Raw genomic sequence first — 22,027 nt, 5'->3', positions numbered from 1 at the left:
CTTGTTCACTTTTGCTTCGATAGGAAGGCCAGATAGGAGGTATGCGTGGCCGAAGAACTCGTTTATGCATGGATCCTTGAGAGAAAGCTTTTGTTTATATGCGATACGTGATGCCGGCACAACACGACAAGACAAGAAACAAATACGACGTACAATGAATTTGATTCATGAAGAAATGAAGGTTTCGATAATTATACACCTTGGTGTTGCTAATTGTCTCTTTGGAACTTACCTATATTAGCAGATAGGGCCCTTTTGTTTGTGTAGCCCTTTGGTTTCTCTGTATACATTTTTCCTTCCTTGTCTCCTGCATCCCATTGGGGATATAGGGAAAACGCGAGACATAGATACGAACTGTACATACATTAGTAACATGCATCAGGATCTAGGCGCTGGATTGTTCAGCTTCTGTGCTTTTATATGCTCCTCCTGTGCTGTGTATCATTTCATCAGTACTTGGAATTGGCTTTTTTCTTTTTCATTTTCCCGACCTTTTTGTGCTTTTGATTGTGGTACTGTTTTTCTTATCTTGATTCTAGGGGAAAGGAGCACTCTTTTGGCGGCTTCTTCGCTTGCTTCTTCGTCTGTTTAATTGTAATTCTAGCAATTCGATAATAGAACAAGTGCGGAGTAGTCTGTCTGTCATGCTGAAAATTAGTTAACTAGTTCTCCCCGCAACTGGAGCTTGGTTGGACTGTAACTAAGCTGAGCCCACCTCGCACCATCACCAGAACATTCAAGCAGCCAAATACATACAGCTCAACCCTTGGTCGCCTCCTCGCACGGGCGATTTCCCTCTTACCACAAATTGGAAGTTTGGCATTTCTTGTTTGACATCCTGTCTTCCAAAAATAAAACCCATGCGAATCGAATCCTCTAGTGGTCCCCGTTACGCCCTGCTCAACCGCGGGGAACCTGGTCTCTGGGAGGTGACGGGATGCAGTTTGGAAAAAAGCTTTAGGGGATTTATTTGATCTGGACTTTCGCGAGGCGATGGTCTGATAGAGCGGTACACAACACATATCGTATCGGCCTGAAGCTGCTTTTCAACACCAAACAGTCCTCGAAGCGCCCTCTTCTGTATCCCCCCTCAGCCGCACAGCTTCCCTTCCGACCTCATTCTGTCCGCCATTTCCCCCCAGGAGCTTTTGTTTTAACGAACAAAAAGGAAATAAATACCTCACCCGCCAAAACCTCTCCTGCGAGCGCATTAATAAAAGAAAAGAAAAGAAACGAAGAAGAAGCAGAAAAAAAAAAAAAAAAAAAAAAAAACATGAACGACAACCCCGCCAACAATCACCTCCCTGCAAACTTAACCCCACAGGCCCGCCAAATGCTCGAAGATGCGTACGACCGGGTCCTCGAAGCGCGTGCCCTGGTATTAGCAGCATCGGATGTGGCAGAGCATATCGATGCGCATATCCGACTGAGATTTGCGCAAGAGCGCGAGCAGGAGATCATATCAGAGGTTCTTGGCGGGAGTGGGAGTGTTCAGGGGACGGGGACCGGGACCGGCCCCGAGAGCCGAAGCAGCAGTAGTGATGACCCTGATTTTGCTAATGTGGAGGAGGAGGCGGATGAGATCGAGGTTGATGGGTATTTTGGTGAGTGGTTTTTTTTTTTTTTTTTTTTTTTTCATCGACGGCCCGAAAATCTGCATCGCAGTATTAGATAGGTAAATAAATACAGCTTGTCACCAACTCTAACAGAGTTCTCTTGGTTTATTTTATGAACCAAACCGCAGGCTATCGAGGAGGCAGCTCTTCTACCGGAAACGCACAGTCGCAGACTCTCTTCGGTTCCGCAGACTTGCCCATCCATCCACCGCTGGTCGGACACATGCGCCTGAAGTCCTACCTGCGCGAACGCCGCCATGCGTCTCTCAGCGTGCTGACAGATCAGGAGCTGTTAATAAACCATGCCGTGGCCAATTACGAGGTTCGTCTTGTCCCCGTCCATGCTGCATTCATTGTGTGGGACCGACAACATCCGATTGTATAACTACTACTAGCTAACGCATGCCGCATCTGCTCAATAGACCATCCCCGAGGCCCGCCGCCGCTTCCAACACCATTACATCGGCCTCAACATGCCGCAGAACTACATGCACGCCTTCGCCCTCCAGGACAGAATGCTAGGGCCTAAAAGGACGTTATCTGGTTCCGCCAGCGACGCCGCCGCCGACGCCAATAAAAGTAGAGGTAGAGGCAAAGGCAAGGGCAAAGGCAGGGCCACTGCTGCAGCTTCGACTACTAATCATACTGCCTACAACGAAATCCCACTCCCAACTACATCCGCTGCCGCTGCCACAGCCACAACCACGAGAATCACGACAACAGGTTCAGCCTCGTCTTTACGAACTCAATCCGGGCGCCCCATAGTTGATATTCTGGAAGTCGATGGCGGGTGGCGGAACAGGAGCGCTGGGGATGAGGGGTATGGCCCTGTCTCCTTGCATGGGTCTGTCGTTTCGTCTTCATCTGCAGCTAAGGGTGGTGGCGATGGTGCTAGGAGAGGGAGCAGAAGGGGTGGAAGAGCTACTGCCGCTGAGAGTAGTGGGCAGGATAGAAGGAGAAGTGCGAGGCATGCGGCAGGTGGGGTTGAGGCTGGGGCTGGGGCTGGGATTGGGTAGGTATGCGATATCGATGGGCATGGTTTCGGATGAGTGTGGTGTGGTGTGGTTAACATCCCCATTTGATCTTTCGTTTCGGTTTATATTTGGAACGACGGCGCAACGGCGCAATGGATTATTTGGGGCAAAAGACTTAAAATCAATCATGTGTACGTGTAGGGGTGAAATATGGCCGCGAGTTTTGTTGGTGTGCTCTCCTGAAAACCCTTTTTTCTCTTTTCCATCTCTCTCTCTCTCTCTCTCTCTCTCTCTTTCTTTTAGCTCCTAATTTCTCATGGGAATACATAGGTATGTTCCATGTTTCCAAGCTGATAAAAACAAATTTGACAATGTCGTAGCTTTTACGAGGCCTGACTGATACTTTGAGGGAGATTCCGTTGGGTTAGGGTTATGGTTAACCCTAACCCTAACCCTAAGAGGTCACCGCAAACGCCTCAAACAGGGTTTGAATTAAGCTACACAACATATACTAGGAGAGGAGAACAGAGATGATACTTCAACTCCACTCAACCTCGAGAAGCGAGTGAGAATGGGACATACTACCGGTCCGTCCTAAGGCTGACCGGAGCTCGAACGGCGCGGAATTTGGCCATGGTTTGGTTATGCAAGTTAGGGGGAAGCATGGCGACTGCGAAGAAAAGCAGGGAGAAAACAGACACTGGACCAAAATTCTATCTGGTGAAGAGCCGGTGCAATGTATCATTCGGACTGCTGGTGATTTTTTTTTTTTTTTTTTTGTTCCGTTATTTCTTTTATTTAGCTAAATATCGACCGGCTTCGCTCCCCACGGCTGTATGACTAGGCCCACTTTGTTGAGAAGCCGTGCGACGCATTACCCTCCAGCTAGAATCGCATCGAGATACCAGTCACTGCTGACCATAATTAGAATCCACCCGAGCGATTTTGTGTGTAAAGTGGCCGAAACTGGTCCGACCGCGACGGAATCTGTGGGGTCTCTGGGGTCTATCTTCATGATCCCGGCTTAGTACCAAGACGGACATAAATCGTTTCAAGTTACGGCCTTCTGGAACAGAACTATATCGATCGTCCAAGGCTGCGTCAACAGCCGCACATCAAGGAGCTTCTTCGGCTGGAGCTGAAAGCCCTTAAACCACCGTCAATACTACCGTGCACCGTGTGCATGTCAGGGGCCCCACTGCCCGGATCTCAGCTCGATGAAGCGGTCAGCACTTACAGACATTAACTTGCCGGTTCCAATATCATCTTCTTTGTATATACCCGTTCTAGCTTCCGAGCTTCTCATACAGTGGCGGCACAAAATGCGTTCAAGTGCGTCTACCCCCCGCCTTGGTTGGTCGATTGTTCTTTTACCTATGTAACGATAAATGCAGAAAGACCCCCTTACGTGATATTTGCCGTTGTTCAGGTTTTCATTGGAACCGACTGATGCCCTCTTGAGTGTGGTCTACTGTCTGCATCGCCATTCAATATCGAGCGAGACCGTGTTATCACCATTCCCGATCATGGGCTCGATTTCAAGTAACAAAGCAGGGTCCGTTGCTCTGATAACCAAGCTGAACCATCTCAGCCCGCGGCTCGTTGATGAACAAGACCTTGAAGCGAGAAGAGAAGCGCTCCAGACAGTTAAGATACTGCGGATACAGCTGGAACAGCCAGAAAATGTAGCTGTGGATATGGCATTTTCTGTACGTGTTCTCTTCCCCCCCCCGGCATTCTAAGCCATGTGCAAAAGGCTTCATAACAATTTTGCTCACTCTCCTGAAGCCCATGATTGCCGTCAGCGCGCGAGTTGCCGTGGATTTGAAGTTATTCCAGCACATCGTTCAGGAAGGGCCCATTACATCTGCGAGATTGGCAGAGCTGTCTGGAGCTGAGGAGCTGTTGATAAGTGAGTGCTACTGTCTATTCTCTACTCTGCGATAGTATTACTTGTCTAACAAAGAGGCCCAATGCCGAATGAACGATCCAGTACGCATTTTGCGGCCTCTATCAGCGGTTCACTTGGTTGAGGAAGTCGATTCAAGAACATGGACTGCGACACCCGTCACGAGGGCCATGGCTACTGAAGAAATTGCCGCTGGCCATCGAATGATGTTAGCTATTTTCTTTCATAGTTCTAGGCTAAGTGCCTTCCCCCCCCTTTATCTCACCTTTTGATCTTCCTGTTCTTTACTGACAAAAGCGCGCGATAATACAGCTCCCAATTGATTGTTCCAGCCATGCAAAGTGCCCCAGCTTACTTCCTCCAACGCGGCCATTCCTGCCCCAGCGATCCCAAGGATGGACTCATGCAATACGCTTTCAACACGAAACAAACCACATTCGAACGGATAGTGTCTTCTCCCTCCCTGCTCAAGGACTTCAACATGTTCATGGGCAATACAATGGGAGCGCGGAAATACTGGGTTGACTGGTACCCAGTGCAGAGCCAAATCCTCGACGGGGCAGCCACAGACAAGCCTCTGATTGTTGACGTTGGGGCAGGGAAGGGCCATGACTTGTTGTCGTATAAGAACAGATTTCCTAACACGGGCAGGCTAGTGTTGCAGGACTTGCCGGAGGTCGTAGAGACGCTGGAAGACTTGGATGAGGCGGTTGAGAAGGTTACGTATGATTTTTTCACCGAACAGCCCATCACAGGTAAGGAAGGTTCTCTCTCTCTCTCTCTCTCTCTCGCCTCTCATCTGCGCTTCATCCATCCCATTCTTCGTCCAATATATCCAATATATAGAGGAGGGGAAGGAAGCCATATATATGTGCATAATCCATCCACTGACACCTGCATAGGTGCAAGGATCTACTTCTATCACCATATCCTTCACGACTGGTCGGATTCTTACTGTCTCAAAATCCTCGCAAGGGCAGCTGCGGCAATGAGGCCAGGTTACTCGAAGCTTCTGGTGCATGAGATGATTGTTCCGGAACAGGCAGCTTCGCAGTTCCAGGCCCAGTTAGATATGACAATGATGGCTTTCAACTCCGGTGTGGAACGCACGTCACGACAGTGGCGTGAGCTGTTGGAGAAGGCTGGGCTAACGGCGGTGAAGTTCTGGGAACCGGTCGATGAGGGTGGTGACGGCATCGTTGAGGCGATGAAAATGTAGATGTATTTGTTTATTTATTTATTTCGTCTTAAAGATCTTAAATGGCGAGGCTGGGTGGTGATTTATTTCTAAATATGAACAAATTCGGCGACAAAGATATATTCTCGTTCCTCGGGTATGGAAATGTTTCTTGTATTCGGATTACTATAAATTGGTTTGCCCAGGCTGCTGTGCCTGGACTTCCTCTTGGGCAGCTGAACGCTAGCTAGAGTATCTTGACTATGTAGGGCGGTTCAAAGCGGATGGTAGAGGCGGCGGAAGAGAATATCTATCTGCCTCTCCATCTGTGTCTCGCAAGCTACCAACTCCATTATAGTACGGAGATTTATCACCATTCTGATATCTGCGAGAGTACGGTAGGCATCCGTTAGATAGCCGCATTGAATGGCCATTATCGATCGTAACCGCGTTTCCTCTTCAGGTGAACTGTGTGAACTGTGAATGTGTCAGGGAGATCAAATGCTTCAGGCGCCTGGGGAATCTTTTGCATGTTTTACTTTTATTATCAATTCTATTCTTTTTGTCCTGTTTATTTTTAACTATTTTCATTAAAAATAAAATAAAATAAAATAAAAATGAAAACTTTCTAATACCAATATAACTCCAGGCTAACACATCTCATATCACCTTTTTAAACCCAAAACCGATCTTGCGTATCCTACTCGCGGCCATGCTAATACATGAAGCCGTAAGCAGAGCGCCGCACCATACAATGAGGCCAACCCAGCCCCCGCTGCCGCCCAGAACAGCCCCCGCAATAGGGTTGCTCACGAGGACACCGCATCCCACAGCAGCTAATGTCATCCCCAGCCGGGCACCAATCTTTCCCTTGTCCGCTGAGAGATTCACCACCCCCGCGGCGGGTAATCCCATGAAGGCGCCGGCGGAAAACCCGTAGATGACGCAGTAGACCACCAGGCCCGGGGCGTTTTTGATGGCAAGGAGACAAAAGGTCAAGAGGGTGCCGGTAAAGGCGACGATGGTCTGCACGTTGATGGACCCCATCTTGTCGGCGTAGTAGCCGGGGATGAGACGGCCGGGCAGGGAGCTGGCGTTGATGATGACGAGAAGGTAGGACTGGAGGCGCGCTGGAGTGCTGCTTTCTTGATAGGCGTAGAGCTCGATGTAGTAGAAGATGATGTAGAAGCCCATGAAACCGAAGATAAGGCCGGCGATTAGCAAGATGAAAGGCACGTCTCTGAATGCGGTCCTATCGACCAGGCGATACTTCGTTGTGGGGCTGGCTTTGGATTTCATGAGGGCTAATGGGACGAGCTGTGTTGCCAGCACGATGAACCCGAGGACTCGAGTCGCCCAGGGAAAACCTATCCGCGGCTGAAGACGTGTGAAGATAATCGGATATATGACGCCGCCTATGTCATACAGAAGGTTAGAGGGGGTTTTTCATTTCTTTGATATTTATTCCCCCCCCCCCCCCTCACTGCTGACATACCGAGGGCACTACCGGCCGAAGATACGCCCATCGCAAGCGCAGTGCTGGCATGGAAGTATTGCGAGACAATCGTCGGAGCAGGCACGTAAAGGCAGCCAAAGCCCAGGCCCATGGTAATGGCCTGAGCGAGGAAAACCTGCCAGTATTCATTGCACAGGCTCGTCATGAAAAGGCCGAGCACGGCGAGGAGCGATCCCATCCCGAGCAGCGATCGCAGATAGCCTGCGTCGACGATCGGTCCCACGACCATCGAGATGATGAACATGAGAAACGCCTGCGTCGAGCCAATCCATGATATGTCCGAGGATGACCTCGAGGACAGCAATTCAAGTTCATAGAAGGCCTGGAAGGCTCCGTAGGCGTTCATGAGCCCCCTAATGGAAGAAAGAGATCAGCTTTCGTGAAGCTTTTCGTGAAGTCCAGCTTCACGGCATGCCCCCAGTGCGGAATTGAAACTGAGAACGAACGAACGAGCGAGTGAGAGAGTGAGGGGTTTATTTCATGTTTCTCTTCTTTTAATCTTCTCTTTTTTTTGTTTACCATGTATTAAGATTCAGGCTGAAAGCCCCTAGAACTTGCAACCAGGCGAACCAGTCTTCCGCCGGAAGAGATGGCGAGGAACTCTCGATTATATCTTCTTGTTGAGCGCCATCCGCGGGTTTGGGATTTGGTATCGGTATCGGTTTCGGTTTCGGTTTCGCAGACGCAAGCTTCACTTGCTCCATGAACACCGCAAGATCATAGAAATAGCGAGGATCTCGCAGGAATCGCAGAGGATTCTAAGGGGTAGGGAGGGACCTATCGCCGTATGGAATACTGACAGCGGTACTCCGTAGATCAGGCGCTGACACGTTGGGGCTGAGCTTTGAAGTGACAACAGAGATTCTTCGCTGGCCGGTAACTTATAGGTATATAGGAATAATCGCCGTCATCCATGTCTGGGAAGAGAATAATCCCATCAGCGCCATATCCGAGCCGGCCATGCAAGCAAGGGTTTCCCTGCCCGGGACGGGTGAAGTTCGTTCTCTTCGTCCAGAAACTCGCCGAGCACCCATGCCTAAGCGCTCGACATTGATACTAGTTTTAGTATGATTATGATTTGTGTACGGAGTAGTGCGGGTTGAATCAATACTGTGCACGAAGAAAGCCCAAGAAATGGTCAGCTGCCAATCACGTATCTGGTGAGGTTTCATTCCATGAATCTCATCGCGGTACAACCAAGGCTGGTTATGTGTGTGAAGATCAGGAACTGGCGCCGCTCAGAGTTGAGCCGGTTAGGCTTGAATAAAACAGTCACAGAGTCACACAGCGAGGACTCCATACATAACGTATATGAGTCCGTTTCCCTTTTCATTTGCATATTTACATGTTTGTTTGTTTATTCATTCATATGTATGTGTATGTGTATGTCTGTATGTTACATAGTAAGTATCCTTTGCTCTTTACCCATCGCTCCCATCCTATCTTTTATACATACTTGTATAATAGATATATAGTTATAGATATACACACCGACACGCATGAAAGCTATATATGCAAAAACCGCATTCTTTTCGTTTCTCTTTTCAATGGAAATATGACCTCATGAACATGCATGCACAACCACCCCTCCACGCGTACCCATACATGTCGATAACTTCAACCCCCTTCTTCCCCCCTTCTCTGTCCCTTCTTCGACTTGGGACCAGGATAAACGGGGTCAAGAAAGGGTGGAGGTGCACGTTGCCTGGTCCGGGGATTGTTTGTTGCTGTTTCGTTGCACGACTATCTCTCTCCCCGCCCCCTCTCCCTATATATATCGTATATAAACGCCTTCGCGCGAATGGAGAGGGTAACGGCAGAGGCTGGGCGTAGGCGTAGAGATGTGGAGGGCGAGGCGGGCACAAGGGGCGGTGAAATTTGGAGGAAGGGGTGTCGAGGGCGAGTCAGGGTCGAACACACGTTACACTCGCACCCAAATCTATCTACCCCTGCTATGTTCTTTGTACAATTTTTCATCCTGGGGGTATATCTGGATGGCTTGTGTGGAGAATGGGCCATACCCACTCGACCCTTTCGTACAGCGGTATGGGAGGTGAAGGCGTAGGGAACAGGTGAAAGGGAAGGGAAATCAGCACCTGACCACGGGATTTTTCTATGTTCTGTTCCTCCTCCATTCTTGCCTCTGAAACCACCTTACTTGAGAATTGAAAAAGTGGGATCATAAAGGTGTGATTTTCCGGGGGCGCAAGCTGGGGTGGAGAGGAATGGAGAGGAATGGAGAGGAGAGGCGAAGATCAAAGAGGAGCGGAGGCGGGTGCGACGAGGGGATGCTCATTCCATCCGCGGCCATGCGGGCGAGAGCGGGTGTTATCCCCAAAGGCAGTGGGATACGAAGAAGAAAAAATCATAATCATACTTCCACCAAATTGAATGCAGCCACCCACCCAACTCCAAATCCTCATACCGTACCCATGTCCCCAAGACCATTTCCCCCTGGCTCCCCGCTAACCAAACTAGCCGCGTCGCCCACCTGCTTGCGCTCTGAGACATCCCGGCCACTGCCGCGCCGGCGGCACAAACCACCCTGGTGAGAACGTGCACGTCGGATAGCTTCAATGTTCATAGGGGTCAATCCTTGGGATACCACTCGCGAGCGCGTTGTTGATGCTGTTGTTGTTGTCTGTGCCAGTGTGTCGTGCAGCAACGGGTAAAAGTGTCGTGAGGAATTCACGAGAGGCTGGCCATCCCTCATGACCGGTAATTGTCACTGGAGCGGTTCGGAACTGGAAGAGAGGCGGTTGAGGTGGAGGTAGACGTCTGTGCCGTAGCTGCATTTTCGATTCATTGGAGCGTTAGTTGATTCGTTTATAAGCCCGGAAGATTGTACAAAAGTTGGTGGTTATCTTTTGGCGGGTAGGGGTGGGGGTAATCATAGTTGGGTTAAATGCATGAACTCACCCCTCCATACTGATCAACTTCAGATCCCCACCAAAATACCTCGCATAAAGCCGGCTGATGGGCAACCCATATCCAAACCCAGCCATCGGCGCCTTGAAGTCACTCTTATTAAAGTCCGGGTCCAAATTCGGCGTCTGGTCAACCGTGGTGTACATGTACGTCCACACAAGCGGGATAGACGACCGCGGAATCCCACCGCCCTCATCCGAGATCTTAATTGTAATATCCTCTCGGCCCTCCGCAACAATCACCTTTGTCACAGGGAAAGCCTCCTTCTCCGCCCCATGGGTCTCCACAACGGCCCGCAGCGAGTTCTTCAACGTCTCAAAGAGCATGTGCGACAGGTGGCCAGGCACATACATGAAATCCAAATCCGGCCGGCAGACCAACTGCACCTTGGGCGCGTCGAAGAGGCCGTAGTGGTCCTCACAAACGAAGCGGGCGTTCTCGATGGCCTCCTCGGCCAGCTCACGCACGTTGGTCTTTGTGCATATTATCCCGACGTAGTGGGGGTGGTGGACGTGTGTTTGGTCGGTGAGGGCAACGTGCTGGCCGATCAGCATGCGGATGCCGATGCGGGACATGTAGAAGCGGTCGAGGAAGGATTGGATGTTCGAGTCGATCTGCATGCGTTGGCGCTTGCGTTTGTATTCCAGGATCCCCTGCGCGACGGTCGTTACGACGCCGTCGTGCCGCCGTTTGATGTGATGGAGGGTCTTGGAGAACCTGTTGTTGTATTCGTTCAGCTCGGGCGGCCAGTCTTGGCCATCGTCGGTAGACACGAAGTATCTTTTGTTCCCGGCCACTGTTCTTCTCCCGTTCCCGTTGCCGATAGTGGCGACTCCATTGTTAGTATTGGTGATGGTGCCGTTTGCTCTTAGGATCGAGGTTGTCGAGGATCGATATCGGTCGTCTCGTATGCTTGGATTAGGGGTAGCTTCTTCGAGGACCTTTACGTCCCGGCCATTGGGTTTGGTAGGGCGGAGGAGGCGAGTTCTGACTTCCTGTGATAGGGTTGGGCGGGGGAGATTGATGATTTCCTGTAATTCGTTTTCCCTCTCAATGAGTCAGATATCGTAAACCGATAAATAAAAAAGAAGCGGACCAAAAAAAAGAAAAGAAAAAGAAAGGGAAAAATAAAAAAATAATTCCATACCTCGAACGACTGTGCATACCAATCACGGACTTTCCGTATGGACGGCATTTCATTCAAGCCATCGGGGAGGTCACCGAGTTCCTGGACACGGTGTGCGAGGCGGATGGGTAGCTCTTCGGACAAGAACTGGGATGCGCGGAAGAGGGTTCCTGAGCCGCAACGACGATGGTCAGCAGAGAGAGAGAGAATAACAAAGTTAGTAAATGCCGGTATTATGCCTATGGCGCTTCAATTTCAAAAAATAGAGACGAATTGACACACCAGTGGACGGCCTGTCGCCGAACTGGACCATCTGCCTGAGTGAGACTCCTGTTGCGGGGAACGAGGCATAGTGACGGATAGTCTCCATCAGCTTGTCGGACGCTCTCCACATGATGCCAATTGGCGTTTGCAGGCACCCTGGAGAGTGGGCTCAGATTGCCTCGAGGAGGAGGAGGTGGTGGTGGTGGTGGAGAAGGAGAGGAGAAAGGGGAGAGAGAAAGGGAGCTCAGAGCGGAGAGCGGGAGATGTGTGAGGAAGGGACAGGATAATGAACTCGTTGGCCGCAAGTAAATACTTTTAGCTGTCAGTTGGCCGAAGCATCCACGCAGCGAAGAATTGAGCACAGAACGTCGGAGCAAAACGGGAGCTCCCCGCCAGCTCAACTCAAACGCCTTTTCTTAGCACGACAAGCTGGAGATAACGGCGATGCCGAGGTCGCGGACGGAGGAGAGCGACTCACAAGTCACAGCCAAGCGGATGGACGTTGTGTGCAGAGACCAGGATGGATGGGCGGATTATTCCGAAGGCTTGCCGGGATGTATCAGGACAGTAACGAAGGAATACTTTGTAGCTATCTATCAACAAAACTCTTGTATATCATCTAGGTTCGCAGAGTGAAGAACCAGGATCCATCGCCGGTACCTGCGGCCTCACATTGCGTGGGTGGCGGCCTTTGTACCTGCTGTGGTTTGCCCCGCCACATACGAACATCTGCCCTCATTACCGGTTCAGGTTCATGTGCCTGTAACTTTGCATGTATTTGATACCCTACTCATGCCAGCAGAATACAGGCATAGTCCCGGTACCGGGGACTTAGAGTTACTTCCGGCGAGTAATAAGATGTTGTCTCAGATGGTACGCAGCAGTATTATATCTGTCCGGTACGCTATTCCGCTTTGGGAATGAGGCGGCACAATCTGACAAAAGCACAAAAATCAAAGCGAAAAAGGAGTATAAAAAAAAAAAAAAAAAAAAAAAAAACAACAAGTAATCAAGACGATGGAAGAGGGACCAGTGCATTAAATTGCTCTGGCTATGATTGATTGATTGATCGATCTCTGAGTACGCCCAGGTAGTATTCGACACCCGACTTACGCAAAATTTTGTTGGTTTGGCCTCCTCGGCTCTACAGCTCCCAGGCACGATCTTCTCTCCCCGTGGTTTCGCAAAAGTTTGAATGCTGGTGGGCCGGGTCCATTCGCCATTGCCTTGAGAGAATTCACGACAACAAAATCGCCTCATTAAAAGCATCTTGAAGTCGAGTATGCATGCAAGACGACGAGTTGATGAACGGTTAGAACCTCCTATGTATTACAATTTACTGCTCGTTGTCTGATCGATATATGGTCCTGCCATTCTGCACGGTCGTCAAGCATATTCCTTTTTCATCTGCGTCCGCCCTGTATCCACTTTATCGATATGATATCAGGATATCTATCTGCTATTCTTCACAGTTGTTAAGAAAGGAAACAACAGGAAAAGGACAACAAAATCCTTATCAAGGAGTAAACGCTATAGCTATCTGAGACACTTGATTTTGCTTGCTTGCTTCGTTTAACCCGCGTTTCAGCATACATTTTTCGTGAGCCATTTCCCCTGCATAGAAAGTATGCGGCTGAAAATGTTGCGCTGTTGCCAGATTATACTGCGTATGTTTTGAAGCTTTCCCGTAGTATATAATCATGATGTTTGCCTCCGGCATAACCATCGCACGATTTCCACGTAAGGCTGTTGTTGTCTCCCGTTTCAAGGGTTGCGAAGGGATATGCCAATGCTTCTAGAGATAATATACACAGCAGAGCCTGAGCCTGAGCCACAGCGCACACACAGTCACATTCACAGACAAGGCACGTAAAGAAAGTAGAGGCCGGACATTGGCGCATCGTACCCAACATCGGCTCTATTCCATAGGGTTGATGGGCCGCCCACTTGTGACAGAATGGCTTTCCATGACAAGTACCAGTAGCACTTCTTCTACCCATCCTTTGTCTGGATCGGCTCGATAGCATTAAGGGAGGTGTGTGCATGTGTGTGCGTATTCGGACGCGGAATTATATAAACTCGCATCACCGTAGTGCTGTCGCTGTCGCTGTTGCTGTTGTTGTTGCCGCTCTTGCTGGCGAGACTGAATTATGAGCAAAGCAATGATGTGGAACTATATATATGCGGACGCGTTATGAGCGGGTTTTGTTTTGGTGGATGCATGGCTGAGACGAGCCAGGTGGCAGAGGAGAATGAGGCGTGATGGGAAGAACCGTATGTGATGGATGTTGCGGTGGTGGTGGTTATGTAGCATATGTGATGTAGCGTTGATTGTGAAACTGTTGGGACTGTTGGTTGGGTAGTTGGTTAGTTGCTGGCCTCGGAAAATTGTTATGGATTTTATATGTTATCATAGCTGTTTGATGGTGGTGATGTTGACGGCAATGTAATCTCTTTGATTCATCAAGATGATGAACTATGCTTGTTTAGATCGGCTGCCAGTTTTTCTTCTTGAAGGTCCATGTTCATCATTTTGCGTGGTGAGAGAGACAGCAGACTTGTTTCACAAATCTTTCATTGCCTTCCCACCCTTCATGATGACAAAAGTCAATGGTCAAGAGCAGTAAATCATAGCATGGCGCCAGACGGGTATCAAAAGCTTGTGTGCAGGTAGGTAGCAGCAATACCCTCCACTTTGAGATGAAAGCCGAGCTCAGTCTAAAACGATTAGATATGCATTCGTAACTAACCAAGTTCACTGTCTCACCAACAACTGGCCTCACCCACTGCCTGGTCGTTGGTAGCACACAGGCTCCATTGTGTCACTTGATCAGTAAAACATGAGTTGTTCCAGTCATTTCTGTATACTAGTATGCAGAGAAAATAGGTTGCATGGTAAGCACGGGTATATGAACCAAGATCATCGATAAGAATGAAGGGTTATAGATAATTACCAGTGCCCTTTTCTTCCTCGACCCTGTTCACACTGGTTCAAGCCCAGGGCATCAGTTCAGCTCCCGCTGTATTCATCCCCATATCAGAGTCAAGAGTCGGATCTCTCATTGTAGATTGCTGCACGACTTTATATCCACCCCACCATTCTATGCCCATTCCTTCATATAGTTGCTAACGTCCATGGGTGGCTGAACTGGTTTATGTCTTAAAAAGACTAGTCCTTGCGGACTCCCCCGTTAAATTTGCAGAGATAAACTCTGAATGACATTAAATATAAGATAGGCTACTCCGTAGTTGACAAAGGAGTTTCGAAGAATAGCTCAGCCCGAAGAAAAACAAATACAAAACCGTTTATGGTTGAGGTGGAAGGTCGGTTGATTGTACTCCGTAAGTATCTAGCGGGCGCATCTCTTGTAAGGCCCCTGGGACAAAAGAGCTCGATCACCACAAGCGCCCTGCAATCCAAACCCACAACATCTCTCGATATAGGGGTAGGTCATGTGGCCTTCAGGCATCGGGGCTGCCAACAGGGGATTCCCTCGTCCGCTATAGAGAGGGCACAATGGAGTGTTCCCGTAACTCCGTAGAAGTTTACGAGCATATCCACATCCCTGACTGAATGTTTCTTCGCTCTGACGATCAACTTCAACTGACTCGAACGGACACGATAGTTTTTCTCTGACCTCTCCCAAAGACTATCAGGGCGCCTAGTGAGCTCTGACGTTTGGAGATTGCGATTCTCAAGCCACGTTTTCTAGGTCCCATGCCAAATGATTGAGGCTCGCAGCTGGTGAGCCTGACGATTGGGCACCCTCTGCTCAGTTGATCATCTTTGCAAGGGAAGGCGAAGCGAGCGAGTGAGTCTGCCCATTGACTGGTCCGATTTCAAGCCAAGTTCCATGGGCATGGGCTGTTTCTTGGACTCTTACACGGCGTAGACGGTTGGGTCTTGGTATGCGGCTGAGATCTCCTCCAGTCCCAAAAAGGAAAGGTGACTTCGAGGCCAAGCAACCGCCAGCTTGAAATCTTCCTCCATCACAACAGGACCTCTATCTTTGTTTGTTCAGTCGCATGCAGCCACCAAGCGCCAGGTCCTCTGCTCTTCCACAACTCATATCTCACTGCGCTCCTTGTGGCGCAGTGCAATGCTGATAAAATCCCGAGTCTGTTGGTGACTGCCGGGACCAGGGGAGGGGGGAGAAGAATCAGGATTATAGCCGCCAGTAACAGGAAGAAGTGAACAAAGTCGCAGGAGGCATGAGGACTATCTTTGAAGAAGGATGCACGGCCTGCCTGTGGGTCACTGTTGATTGTGGACAGGGTGATTCCGAAACTCTCATGTGGTTTATTTATTGAAAACCTGCAGCCATTGTCTCTGTCTCGAAGCACAGACGCAAGCAACAACATCGCGCTTGAAGCAACATGAAAATGATTATGTTACTCGAGGGAACTCTCTCTTGTCTTTTGAGAGTGAAATGGCTTCCATATCCAGTTGTCTCAAAAGTCGCAGAAAATGCTTCGATGGAACTTGAAATGCCCAAGGCTGGCTCAGACTCCAACCTCCACTTTAGCAGCGCCCCTAAGGGCCTAGCGCTGTCAAGGGTAGCAGCCTCTGCTGGACTAACAATCGGAAGCTGTTGCTATTGGTACCAACCTCGTGTTTGTTTCCACTTCTCTCCACTGCGTTGGCAGGCTTCCCACGACATGAACTGAGGCTCAGGAATACGGGACGTTGGCGTTATTTTTCCCCCTCTGTTTTCTCTCCTCTTTGGGGGAAGATGGCTTTTCAAAATCCGTTTTCGCTTGAAAGGCGGAGTTTTGCTGTCTTCTGAACTCCTCTCGCTCTTACCTCTTCATCCCTCTCTCATTTGTTTTTCTTCTCTCGCTTTTTCTTCCTGTGCCACCAAAGCTCAGAGTGAGGATATACTGCTACATTTATTTCTCGCAATTGAATGTTTATTGATTAATTTTACCAATTAGTCAATGACAAGCGCGTCTTGCTTTCTGCTTTAGCTGTCTTCTTTCGTTGACTTTTAACGGCGCATCTTGGGTCAACTTAAAACTTCTCCCTCTAGCAATTTCGGTCTATCAACGCCGTATATCAACCCGACACTGCATTGTGTGTCACAAATCGTGCTCTACAACGCAGACTGGATCAGGTCTGCTGCAATGGTTCGCTTGAGCCTTGTGTCGGCTCTGCTCTCCCTCGGGGGAGCAGACGCCTTATCGGACAGGCTTCTTCCTCGCGAAACCGTTAAACTGATGGTTGATGCTTTTGGCATGTCTCCTCTGCCAACCACGCCACCTCTAGTCCCCCGTGGGCTTCCAAAGGAGTTAGCAAAAAGGGCGTCGCGGACAGCGATTGATTTTCCTGCTCCTGGGTTCTATTGTGGTTTGGTCAACGGTGATATTAGTGAGTCCAGTTACTTCCTCATCGGAACACAAGTTTTTCAATTTTTGATATGCCCTGCTAACCGATGCGATGCGAATATAACCAGATAACCTCTTGACTTGCGCATATGCTGGGGCAGATTGCGTACAGTATGGCACGGCTGTTGGCTGTTGCGCTAGTTCGGATCTCCAACAATGTACCGATATCGCGACAGAGTGTCTGAATTGGGAAGATGAATGCGATTCCTCTTGTTCTAACAACCCTAGGGTCACTCGGTGTGCGGAGACAACTCGACCTTATTGCGGAACATATTTCTTTGGCGGTGGTAAGCGCCTCTTTGGCTGCAGAGCATCGTTAGGTGTCACCTCGCAGGTTATCCCAATGTCAGAATACTTTTCGTCACGCTATGGACCAAACTATCAGACCATGTTATCTGGATTAACATCTGATGCCTCACTGTCTATCTCTATTGGCAGTGCAACCGAATCGCTATCAGGGACATCCTCCAGCTCGAATGTGAATCCCACGCAAAGCCTCGACTCGGGAGGAGATAGTGAGAATGGCAAAGATGATGATGACAAACACCACAAAAAGAAAAAACTATCAGGCGGTGCTATTGGCGGTATTATTGTGGGATCGATTGTTGGTGCTGGTGCTATTGCCGGGTTAATTGTTCTATTCTGTGTTCGTAAGAAGAAAGGCAATGCTGCTGCTCAGGGGCCCCCACCGACCGCTCCATTGATGCATGAACAGCAGGTTCCTCACTACGTCGGACCACCGCCAGTGGTCGGAGCAGGATACTATCAACCAGAGCAAAAACCCGCAGGCGTTGGAGAAGCACCACCTTACAGCCCAGGCTACCCTCCTCATATGCACCATCCTGTTCCCCCGCCAGTTCCTGCGGAGATAGGAGGCTCACCGGTTCATAACCCTCTCCAGGCGCAATCGCAGCCACTCCTAGGTCAATCAGCCGAATATTACAATCAAAATCGCGGAAGTTATATTCAGCCTGTAAGCCCGCATGCGGGCTCTATCAATAGCCCTCCTCCACCTGGCACTTCTCCTCCACCACAGGCAGTAAGCCCGCACCAGCTGAGTGCGACGCACACTGGACCCGTGCCCGAGAATATATACGAAATGCCTGGTGCTGCTGGTGCACGATAATATTTTCAACTCTCATGTCGATATCTTTTTGTTCTTGTTTTGGAATCCACCTTTCAATTCTGGGAAATTATTATTAACGAACAAACTTCCACAACTCCAGAGCCTATTTCCTCTATTTCCTCCTCCATATACCTCACTCCGAAGAATTCCCTGCAGATTCAAGATCTCCGATATATCTTATTTGTCGATCTATTATTTATATGGCTGGTGCAGCGTTCCATCTGTTTGTTACTCTTTGATGCATATTTCTCTTTCTTCTATTACTCCTTTAACCATACCCCTTGTCGTATAACTTTTATCTTTTCCTCTTTATTATTATTTATTTTTACAATGCACCATTGCGGAGAGTAATCCATACGTCCTCTCTTGTTTTCCGCTTCTCCTGCTCAGCCACAGTATATATATCATATTACAGAATCCAACATATAATCCTTCCGAAAAACCTGTTTGCTCTAAATCATCGCGATGCATCACTGTTTACGAATGCCTTGGAAACGCACTGAAAGTCAAGATCACCCGGCTTTACAAATTAGCTAAGAAGATTCAACCCGTTGTTCCATACCGAAAATATAACTGATTAACAAATAATATATGAATATATGAGCCACTATTCTCTAGATTCTGAAGTTGGGACCTACATGCCGTCCGCCTTGCGCTCCCGTTGCACCCATATGAAACAACCAGTTGACCGTGTGGGAGCTGCTCTTTCAGGGAGGTTTTTGCGAATGATCACGATACTTCGATATTATTGATTCAGGCAATCGGACGCCTGCTCGCCGACTTGCCTTCACTATCCATAGTAATTATGTATCATTTCTCACCGTTTATAATGCATATACATTACACTTAGATTCCGACACACACACGCGCACACACACAATATATATATATATATATATATGTATATATGTATATATTTATCTTTTCCTCTAAGTTGCCTGGTTTCTCGCGAGAGGCGGGTTCAACATCGTTATTCATATGGAAGAAATGAGTAATTTGACGAAAGCTGTCCCAAGTTGAAGTACAGAAGAAAAATTGACCTGGTATATTCTAAGTATCTTGCTGCAAACGCCAGCCATCCATCACCAGCATCATGGTGACAAGGCATGGGATGAATGATTTGGATGCTATTTCGATGGTAATATCGAAGGGTGCGTGCCGCCTGTAAAAATCTTGTATATAATAATATAATAAACCTAATAATACACCAAAATGTTACGGCACGCTGCCCAAGCTATTGCGAATATGGCATTAGCTTATCCCAAATAATAGTTAACCATCCCACACACATCCATGGATGCAATCATGATAAACTAGCTTCTGTTTACCTTCGCTGCCTTTGTACTTTCTATTGCTTTTATTGTTCAGAAATTGCCACATATCTAGCGGATGGCCACGGAAGGATGAAATAGAAAGAAGGATACAGTAAATAATCAAAATTTAAAAACAACAGATAGAGATTGAAAAGAATTGTGTCATGATTCTGTGAAATAGAAAAGACGACACAACAAAAAAAGGCAACATTGCTACATAGATAGTGAAATTAAGTGGCTGTAATGAGCAAAATATGGAACCAGAAGGATGAAAAGTAAAAGGATGAGAAGATAGGGAGTGAGGAGGATAGAAGAGAAAGTTAATGACATCTTAAATACTGCAAAAGAACGCCAGGGCTGACTGACAGAAATATTCAAATATGGATTCCACCAGGGAGTGGGGGTGGGAGTAATAGAAAGGAATTGAATCTTGGGTCCTATGAAAAGGAAAGAGAATGCGGCAGTGGCGGGGAGAAATGGGCTGTTAACACCCGCTTTATGAAGAGAAGGGAAGCGAAATTTATGCCAATGCCGCAAGCTGTGCTGACAAGGTTGCTTTATCGTACTTGACATACTTGCCCTTACCCTTATCGATTTCATGATACCGATCCCAAAAACGCGCGTACAAAGGCTCAATAACAGCCTGTACCTCCCTTGCCAACATGTTACGCACTTCTTTCTCCATTGTCAATGATCTATGACGAATAATCAACTCGTCGAACGACGAATTGAAAGCTTTGAATTTATCCTTGATGTTATCTTTGTCCTTGGATGAGAGGGTTCTGACAATGGCACCGGAGTCTACCTGGCCGCCGGAGGTGGGACGCGCACCAGCCCTGCTGGTATACTGGACGTCGAGGAGGTGGGAGGACGGATCACGCCAGGCATCAAGGTAAGTAGAGACGCCCTTTTTGCGCCATATATCTAGGCGGCTGGTGTTTTCCGGGGTGGACAGGTAGCGGGATAGTTCGCTGCTGTTGCGGATTGAGCGGTCGACTATGCACATCACGTTTGCAAGAAAAGCGCCGAGGACTGGTTTGGCGCGGTGGGATATCCTTGCACGAGCTTCTAGGGCGGATAGTAAGGCTTCGATCACGTCTAGGATAAAATGGGAGAGGATTGCGGAGCTATCGGGGCTGACGTCTAGCGGGGCGGTGTTGGATTTGCTCGACGCTTTCCAATTTCCATCCCCAAGCGATGTTAGGATGGAGGCAAGTGGCTTTGAGTATGCCGTTAGGGCTGATAACGAATTCATGACATCAGATACGAGAGGGACGGCGGCACCATCGGGGGGCAAAACTGTGACAGCTGCAGCTTTGCGTCGTGTTTCCTCCAGTAGTTCAGACAACGCTAACTTGGCGGTCTCGCGGATCGGCCTCAAGGCTTCGAAGAATAGGGTTTTCAACTGCCTCGTAGCTGCATCAAGTCGATATGATAATCCGGTGACTATCTCGATTATCTCAAAGGCAAGAAAGCAGTCCGTCATCAAGTTAGCCTTGATATACATATTAAGCTCCCGTTGAGTTTTTGAGAATTCCGCTATCGCTGGTCGACAGGTCGCTTGGAGCGCCTTCGCTTGCTCCTCCGCAGGAAATATCTGGGAAATATTTTCATGTTCTGCCAGGAGCATGCCCTCGATACCACTAGCATACATTCCTATACCATTGGTCCCTTGTTTATATGGACCGTCGCTTGGCTTTCGCTTGGCTGTATTGATAGATGCGGTGGCGAGGTTTTGCAAGCTGTTGGTGATATAAGGGGAGCGAATATCGGCGTATATTCTGATAGCCGGATTTTCTGCTTGCCCAATTTGTGGACCATGACTTGTGGCTGAGCTGATCGCAGCGCAGACAGGTGAGAGCTCCAAAACTGTCTCACCCGGGATCGTTGGGAACGGCAGCTCTATAGATATTTTGAGTGCCATTCGGAGTAAGCCGGGGTCATTGGGGGTGCTTACGTTTTGTGATATAGTGCAGTGGTTCTATGGTTTTGATATTATCTCGTAGAGTTCCTTTGAACATCTCCTGAAGTTTGCTGCTTCCTGTGCTAAGCAAAATGGTAAATTCAGACACAGCTTTCTGATTCGAACGAAGGTTTGTAGCATTTAGATCTGACAGTGCGCGATCCAGTCGTTTCAGAGCACTCAAATACTGGACCAATCCGGCACTTCTGGGCCTAGAGAATATGTTAATTACCGCGGCCAGGAATTGCGAAAGGTTGAGAATGAGGATTGAATTTAAGTTGAATGCTTACCCAGCCCGGATTATAGCCTCCTCCTTTCCCTTGACATCTAAAGGCTGTCGAAGCCGATCAATCGCCTCGTTGACTTTATCTACGTTGGCATTTGTGACTTGCAGCGATTGTGTGTTGCTATAAATTGGCCCAATGGCATCTTTCACTACCTTTCCACTTGTTTCTAGACGAGCCATGGAACCTTGGATCTTCTTGGTTAGGTTGTTAAGCTTTTCAAGATTTGCGTAAAGCACCTCCACCTCTGCACTCTCTTCCGCATGGGCTGTGTTCCGCATCCCGACCATGACTCCGATGCATAATCTGCTCTCTTCCAATCTAGGTTGAAGGTGCCTTGCTTGGGGATATCAGTGTTTTCAGCCAGCTGACGTCGTTTCAATGAAAAGTTTCATGAAGCGATCGCGCGCATAGTGGCAATGCGGAATGGTCTATGCAGAGCAGAG

The 22,027-nt window shown here is 48.6% G+C and overlaps 7 protein-coding genes across 7 annotated transcripts in view; 4 read left to right on the top strand and 3 right to left on the bottom strand.

The window, feature by feature from the left end:
- Positions 1 to 248, top strand: part of HCAG_03919 (predicted protein) — a gene marked incomplete at both ends in the record, with an annotated part of 3,453 nt that extends 3,205 nt beyond the window's left edge. The window contains 2 exons of the mRNA XM_001541771.1: positions 37 to 107; positions 242 to 248. Of these exons, the coding sequence (XP_001541821.1) occupies positions 37 to 107; positions 242 to 248 (78 nt within the window). The remainder of the gene's footprint in view (positions 1 to 36; positions 108 to 241) is intronic.
- Positions 249 to 1,273: 1,025 nt separating this feature from the next.
- Positions 1,274 to 2,990, top strand: HCAG_03918 (predicted protein; the record flags this gene model as incomplete). The annotated part of the gene is made up of 4 exons (XM_001541770.1): positions 1,274 to 1,604; positions 1,745 to 1,938; positions 2,039 to 2,628; positions 2,921 to 2,990. 4 exons carry the CDS (start codon positions 1,274 to 1,276, stop codon positions 2,988 to 2,990), a joined length of 1,185 nt encoding a protein of 394 aa, XP_001541820.1.
- A 1,126-nt stretch (positions 2,991 to 4,116) lies between these two features.
- HCAG_03917 (conserved hypothetical protein) lies at positions 4,117 to 5,718 on the top strand (the record flags this gene model as incomplete). Its single annotated transcript, XM_001541769.1, has 5 exons — positions 4,117 to 4,299; positions 4,379 to 4,502; positions 4,584 to 4,707; positions 4,812 to 5,254; positions 5,402 to 5,718. 5 exons carry the CDS (start codon positions 4,117 to 4,119, stop codon positions 5,716 to 5,718), a joined length of 1,191 nt encoding a protein of 396 aa, XP_001541819.1.
- Positions 5,719 to 6,336: 618 nt separating this feature from the next.
- HCAG_03916 (predicted protein) lies at positions 6,337 to 7,896 on the bottom strand (the record flags this gene model as incomplete). The annotated part of the gene is made up of 3 exons (XM_001541768.1): positions 6,337 to 7,091; positions 7,172 to 7,545; positions 7,712 to 7,896. 3 exons carry the CDS (start codon positions 7,894 to 7,896, stop codon positions 6,337 to 6,339), a joined length of 1,314 nt encoding a protein of 437 aa, XP_001541818.1.
- Positions 7,897 to 9,917: 2,021 nt separating this feature from the next.
- On the bottom strand, positions 9,918 to 11,640 carry HCAG_03915 (hypothetical protein; the record flags this gene model as incomplete). Its single annotated transcript, XM_001541767.1, has 4 exons — positions 9,918 to 9,981; positions 10,112 to 11,061; positions 11,268 to 11,416; positions 11,529 to 11,640. 4 exons carry the CDS (start codon positions 11,638 to 11,640, stop codon positions 9,918 to 9,920), a joined length of 1,275 nt encoding a protein of 424 aa, XP_001541817.1.
- A 4,358-nt stretch (positions 11,641 to 15,998) lies between these two features.
- On the top strand, positions 15,999 to 18,021 carry HCAG_03914 (predicted protein; the record flags this gene model as incomplete). The annotated part of the gene is made up of 3 exons (XM_001541766.1): positions 15,999 to 16,111; positions 16,541 to 16,878; positions 16,964 to 18,021. The coding sequence occupies 3 exons, from the start codon at positions 15,999 to 16,001 to the stop codon at positions 18,019 to 18,021; spliced, it is 1,509 nt and encodes a 502-aa protein (XP_001541816.1).
- Positions 18,022 to 19,854: 1,833 nt separating this feature from the next.
- HCAG_03913 (conserved hypothetical protein) lies at positions 19,855 to 21,871 on the bottom strand (the record flags this gene model as incomplete). The annotated part of the gene is made up of 3 exons (XM_001541765.1): positions 19,855 to 21,236; positions 21,292 to 21,509; positions 21,588 to 21,871. The coding sequence occupies 3 exons, from the start codon at positions 21,869 to 21,871 to the stop codon at positions 19,855 to 19,857; spliced, it is 1,884 nt and encodes a 627-aa protein (XP_001541815.1).
- Between the last annotated feature and the right edge of the window lie 156 nt (positions 21,872 to 22,027).

Source organism: Histoplasma capsulatum, genomic scaffold, assembly GCF_000149585.1.
Source record: "Histoplasma capsulatum NAm1 scaffold_3 genomic scaffold, whole genome shotgun sequence".
Classification (NCBI taxonomy): Eukaryota; Fungi; Ascomycota; class Eurotiomycetes; order Onygenales; family Ajellomycetaceae; genus Histoplasma; species Histoplasma mississippiense.
The sequence above is the reverse complement of the archived record's forward strand: the minus strand, read 5'-3'. Positions and strand labels throughout refer to the sequence as shown.